This window comes from Amblyomma mixtum, chromosome 2, assembly GCF_055824585.1.
Source record: "Amblyomma mixtum isolate Tamu chromosome 2, ASM5582458v1, whole genome shotgun sequence".
Classification (NCBI taxonomy): domain Eukaryota; kingdom Metazoa; phylum Arthropoda; class Arachnida; order Ixodida; family Ixodidae; genus Amblyomma; species Amblyomma mixtum.
Genome location: NC_143013.1, coordinates 33,187,970 through 33,193,969, shown reverse-complemented (window position 1 = coordinate 33,193,969; position 6,000 = coordinate 33,187,970). Strand labels below are relative to the sequence as shown.

General features: G+C 45.8%; 2 protein-coding genes across 3 annotated transcripts in view; one reads left to right on the top strand and one right to left on the bottom strand.

Moving 5' to 3' along the window:
• The first annotated feature begins 3,333 nt into the window (after positions 1-3,333).
• LOC149358911 (uncharacterized) lies at positions 3,334-5,368 on the top strand. The gene is made up of 2 exons (XM_089571098.1): positions 3,334-3,534; positions 4,849-5,368. The coding sequence occupies exons 1-2, from the start codon at positions 3,414-3,416 to the stop codon at positions 5,355-5,357; spliced, it is 630 nt and encodes a 209-aa protein (XP_089427224.1). The 5' UTR covers positions 3,334-3,413; the 3' UTR covers positions 5,358-5,368.
• LOC149358907 (sodium-dependent nutrient amino acid transporter 1-like) overlaps positions 4,776-6,000 on the bottom strand; it is a 92,229-nt gene continuing 91,004 nt past the window's right edge. For both annotated transcript variants that reach the window (XM_089571093.1, XM_089571094.1), the window contains one exon: positions 4,776-5,998. In XM_089571093.1, coding sequence (XP_089427219.1) covers positions 5,804-5,998 — 195 coding nt within the window. In that variant the 3' untranslated portion in view covers positions 4,776-5,803. The remainder of the gene's footprint in view (positions 5,999-6,000) is intronic.

Genomic DNA, 6,000 nt, shown 5'->3' with positions numbered 1-6,000 from the left:
GCATGTGGTTGTTTTTTCTTCTGCTTTTCTAATCAATTAGCTTTAAGCGATAACATATTCAGTAATATTCTAAATTGATCAACACCACAAAATAAATAAATTAATTAAAAAAATTCCCCTGTGCCCCTTGGTTTCTGTGGCTGTTGGCTTCTTTCAAATTTATAACGAGCCCCTCATTCCCCTTCCCTTGTTTGCTTAATTGGTTAGCGAGGGCCTCGGTTCTAGCAGCCTTGACGCCATAGGAAGCATGAGAGGGTTCTCACGCAGCTTCCACCCTCTCCGTTCGATGGCGTTCTACGTCACACCTGCGGCTACTCAGGATGTTCTACGTCCGCCGCTTATGAACGTGGGTGGCGCTGATGAACACTCTCAAGGTTAGGTTACTTGTAAACATAAATACCCCCCAAAAGCAGAAGATTTGACAGCCGTCGCCGTAGCTCAGAGGTAGAGCACCGGACGCGTAATTCGGTGGTCGTGGGTTCGGATCCCACCGGCGGCATGTGGTTGTTTTTTCTTCTGCTTTTCTAATCAATTAGCTTTAAGCGATAACATATTCAGTAATATTCTAAATTGATCAACACCACAAAATAAATAAATTAATTTTAAAAAATCCCCTGTGCCCCTTGGTTTCTGTGGCTGTTGGCTTCTTTCATATTTATAACGAGCCCCTCATTCCCCTTCCCTTGTTTGCTTAATTAGTTAGCGAGGGCCTCGGTTCTAGCAGCCTTGACGCCATAGGAAGCATGAGAGGGTTCTCACGCAGCTTCCACCCTCTCCGTTCGATGGCGTTCTACGTCACACCTGCGGCTACTCAGGACATTCTACGTCCGCCGCTTATGAACGTGGGTGGCGCTGATGAACACTCTCAAGGTTAGGTTACTTGTAAACATAAATACCCCCCCAAAAGCAGAAGATTCGACAGCCGTCGCCGTAGCTCAGAGGTAGAGCACCGGACGCGTAATTCGGAGGTCGTGGGTTCGGATCCCACCGGCGGCATGTGGTTGTTTTTTCTTCTGCTTTTCTAATCAATTAACTTTAAGCGATAACATATTCAGTAATATTCTAAATTGATCAACACCACAAAATAAATAAATCAATTTTAAAAAAATCCCCTGTGCCCCTTGGTTTCTGTGGCTGTTGGCTTCTTTCTTCTTCCACATGGCAGAAGTATCATGCTGTCGCAAAATAATACGACAAGTTAACCGCTCAGACTAAACTCAAGTTTTTTTCTACTACTTTACCATCTATGCTACAGAATAACCCAAAACGATTTTGGAAAACCATTAGCCCTAATCAATGTAATGAGATTTCACTCAACAGTAGCTCTGGATCTCCTATTCCTTACACTGAGGTTGCAGATGTTCTTAACGCAGCATTCAGTTCGGTCTTTACTAATGAACCACTTGACAGTCTTCCAGATCCACCATATTTTACGCACCCGCTCATGCAAAATATCACATTTCATCCCGTCGGCATAGTCAAGGTAATTAAATCACTGAAGGACTTGTCATCTACCGGAGTGGACGGTATCGACGCCAAAGTGCTGAAAAATACTAAACATACGTGTAGCCTGTTCTTATCGCTCATATTCCAGGAATCCCTCACACACCGGTTCAATTCCACATGACTGGCAGTGGGCAAGGTCATCCCAGTGTTCAAGAAAGGAAGCCGATCATCGCCGAGTAACTACCGCCCGATTTCCATAACAAGCGTTTCTTGCAAAATAATGGAGCATGTTTTATACTCGCATATTGCTAACTTCCTATCGTCCGTTCATTTTTTTCACACAAGCCAGCATGGTTTTCGTAAAAATCATTCCTGTGACACCAACTGGCACTCTTCGAGCACGACTTACATTTAAACCTTGATCGTAATATCCCGACTGATGCATTGTTTTCAGACTTGGAAAAAGCGTTCGACAAGGTCCCCCATAGTCGTCTCTTACTAAAGTTATCGCGCCTTAATATTCATCCATGTGTTCTGAACTGGATTCGAGGGTTTTTATCTAACCGTCAGCAGTTCGTATACGCCAATTCACACTTTTCATCCTTAACACCTGTGCTCTAGGGGGTACCGAAAGGAACGGTACTCGGGCCCCTCCTTTTCTTGATATATATTAATGACCTACCGTGTAACATTTCTTTTCATATTGGACTCTTTGCCGATGACTGTGTCGTTTACCGAGGAATTACTAACTCCACCGACCATTTCGCATTAAAACTGACCTTATTCGCATACAGGACTGGTGTAAAACATGGCTCATGTCATTAAATATTTCTAAAACCGTGTTAATGTCCATTCACCTTCGTTGTAATTACGTAGTGCCTAATTATAATATTAATAACGTGCAGATTGCAACATTCGAATCATTCAAACATCTTGGTGTGCATATCTCGCGTGACCTAACTTGGACCTGTCATATTAACCGCATAATAAATTCTGCTAATTGTGCTCTAGGTTATTTACGCCGTAAACTTTCACTCGCTCCTCCCCCTATTAAACAGCTTGCTTTTCAAACCTTTGTGCGACCCAAGCTAGAGTATGCTAACGCTATTTTTGATCCGCACCACAATAACCTTACTAACGCCCTCGAATTGGTTCAGAACCGCGCAACACGATTCATTCTGTCTAATTATTCCTACCACTCAAGCATCTCAGCACTAAAAGCTCAAATCAACTTACCCCCCCTAGCCTAGCGCCGTAGGATAGCACGTCTTAACCTTTTCCATAATTTTTTCTTTTCTTTGCCTTTTGATAACCCCTACATAAGAAGAGCCCACCGCATTGCCCGGTTCAGCCACAGTAATGCAGTGTATCCCCTACAAGCCCATACTGTGATATTTCAGCAGTCATTTTTTAAGCGTACTGCACGAGACTGGATTGACCTGTCCACCGAAGTTACCATTATCATCAACCCACTAGGATTCAAGCGGAGCATCGCCAACCTTTCATCTTAACATTTTTTACCATTGTTTGCCAGATACCATCCACTCCCTCATGTAATGTCTCAACCGACACCTTTGAGGAAATAAATAAATAAATAAATAAATAAATAAATAAATAAATAAATAAATAAATAAATAAATAAATAAATAAATAAATAAATAAATAAATAAATAAATAAATAAATAAATAAATAAATAAATAAATAAATAAATAAATAAATAAATAAATAAATAAAGTGTCCTGCCAGTGGAAGAGCAGACTAACTTATGCGCACAGCCGGATAGCTTTCAGAATCCACACTTTAACATACGATGTCATACCACGCCATACCGTCCCCATCTGAGGCTACTGAAACACGTGCAGGGGGCGCAGGTAGAGGAGCTCGAGAACGAAGAAGAAGTGATTGACAAGGCGAGAGCCTGCAGTCAGCTCTGTTCTCCTGGACATCAACCAAGCAGACACCATCCATGGCCGATTCAGTCCTGTCCAGCTCCCTGTCCGGACGTTCCCGAGGTTCTCGGTTCTGCCGACGTGCCCTGGCAGCTGCGTTCGGCTTCTCCGTCGGCGGCATCTTCCTTCTGCTCATAGGTGGGCCCCCAGAAAGTGACCGCGAGGCAAACGAAAGGCATTGGGACCCGTACGAGCGAACCGATTCCCTCCCTTGGGACACAATCCAATCTCGTCATCTGCGTCGCCGGTTGGCCCATATCGCCCATGACAGGCAAGCGGCGCCGCTCGAGCCAGTCGCAAAAGGTGAAAGAGCTGGAATGGAATAGAATCTCTCGTCTATTCTGACCCAGAATGAGAGAGAGAGAGAGAGAGAGAGAGAGAGAGAGAGAGAGAGAGAGAGAGAGAGAGAGTAAAATTTATTGCGACGCAGGACTTGGAGTAGGGAACATATAGTCCCTGAGTAACCATGGCTAGTTGGTTCGCCAGCTGGTCCGAGGTGAAACAGGCCCGTCACGTGGGGAACGAGGGTAGGGATAATGGAAATCTAGCTCATCAGTGAGTCACAAAAAACAAACGAAGATAGGTACGGTAAGCGTTTAATGGGTCAATCGCAGGTTTCTTGAGATCGTGGGTGTATCGGCAATAAACAACTTCGAAGACCCACGAGTAGGGCACTGAAGACTAGAAAAAGTTGCCTTTCGCTAACTGTACCTCATTCACTTCTGGGCGACGGTTGAGACGTAGAATTAAATAGCTTTCTAGTTACCCCTCCAGGTCGGCGCCCTCACTGAGGAGCCTGTAAGATTCATTCTCGGACAGAAATTTGCAGGATGCGGTATTGAAGAAAAATTTTACTGCACTGCGATTTATCAAAGCAGGTCGATTAGAAGTATTGAAGCACTAAGCCATACTTGAGCTCAATCTTCTGGAAGAATACCAGTGTACTGTCTGGTGAGGCAACGCAAAAACTTTTTTCTGTAAATTTGCATCACGCAGGCTTTTGTCCATGGCAGTAAGCCACAGTATGTTCTCTTGCTGGTAGAGCAAGGTTGTACTTGAAAATAAAGTGTGAAAGCATCGGCTGCATGCTATCTCAAGCTCGAAGACTAGTGAGAAAAAGTCTCATAGTAGGCGTGCAGTGATTTGCCTAATTTCCAGGAAATAGCGACAGGCGTTCCCCTTTGCCCAAATACAAGGTCTTTCATATATGACTATCACTCAATCAACGGCTACAACGCTATGGTCCATATAATATAAACATTCTTTTCAATTCCTAGTAATCTACTCTTATCGGTAGACTGGCAGTAAGAGTGATAAAAGGGCATGGCGTCGTTTCAGCTGATGACGGGTTGCTGAAAGAATAGGCGTAGAAAGAGAACAGAGCCTATTTATGTTTATTTGTGTCTGTACAATTCACTGCATCGATCCGCTTTCTTGGTCTCGCGCGTCCAGGTTTCCTCGCCAGCCTGGACGCCTTCATGCCCAGCAACGGCATCTACCGGAACGTCAGCCACACCAACATGGGTATCCTAAAGGCCATGTTCGAGACTGCGGTGAACAACATCGCTACTCGCTACGGGGGCGCCGCCAACCAAACTGGGGTCGACGGCAGCAACGCCTCCGAACAGCACCCTGGGTTCGGCGCCGTCATCAACGACACGTCTCCGTTGCTCGTTCGGAACAGGTCCCTCGCCTTCCACGTTGAGCTTCGCCACCAATACCACCTGCCCGTGGAAGCCTACCCGCATGTGCATCCTCCTGACGCTTCCACTGGCAACGGCACAAGTCACGGGGTGGTGGTTCCGGCATCGGTGATCTCTTCACTGACTGACGTTGAGCATGAACTTCGTTCGGGCTTGGACAAGAGAAGCCCTGCGGAAAACTTAAGCCAGTCTGAGAACAACACGAGCCCGGCGGCTCGTCGATTTGAGGACAGCGGTGGTGTGCTGCTGAAAAATTGAGTAAAGTGCGGTGAGCGAAATGGAAGAAGACGTGCCTGTGTCTCTTGTACTGAACGCTGTACCCCCTCTCACTCATAGCACAATCCCACTCATCCCATCGTACGTCCAACTATACCTTTCGCTTCCAAACATCTTTTGTTGAGAACTTCCAACTTCTTGCAGGCAATAAGACGCCGCAACTGGCAGAGAGAATAAAAATGACTCAGTATCCTAAGCGCCACAAAATAAGAGCACATACCTAGACTGAGAAAAGGAGGCAATATGGAAAGTACGGTTGATTTGATGTCCCCGTATTTGAGATAATGTCACGAGCTTTGGAACACATCACAATGTCGAGCGCGAGTTCGCGCACGACATCCGCACTTCGAATGCTACATTAGCCCCTGCCAACTCTGCTACGTTAGCCATGTGCCTGTTTACGCGTGTCTTTGGCGAGCCCACACTGGCTATTGAAAATCGTCACAACGTGGGGTGTGTGAGTCGATGACAAACGCCGAGTTCATGTGTCCGCTGACGCTGTTCACGTAGCAAGAAGGCAGTGTGGTCTTCTTCAGGCTTTCCTTCCACAACAGCCAGTCTCTGTGAACGTCGGGGTCCCTGGGTCCAAATTTTTCGGTGGCTTGGAACGTCGCCTTCAGTTTCT

Excerpts from the sequence above, each read along its gene's own strand:
- LOC149358911 (XM_089571098.1), top strand. The coding sequence starts at position 3,414 with ATGGCCGATTCAGTCCTGTCCAGCTCCCTGTCCGGACGTTCCCGAGGT. Across the intron at positions 3,535-4,848 it reads CATCTTCCTTCTGCTCATAG|GTTTCCTCGCCAGCCTGGAC; the intron begins GTGGGCCCCCAG and ends TCGCGCGTCCAG.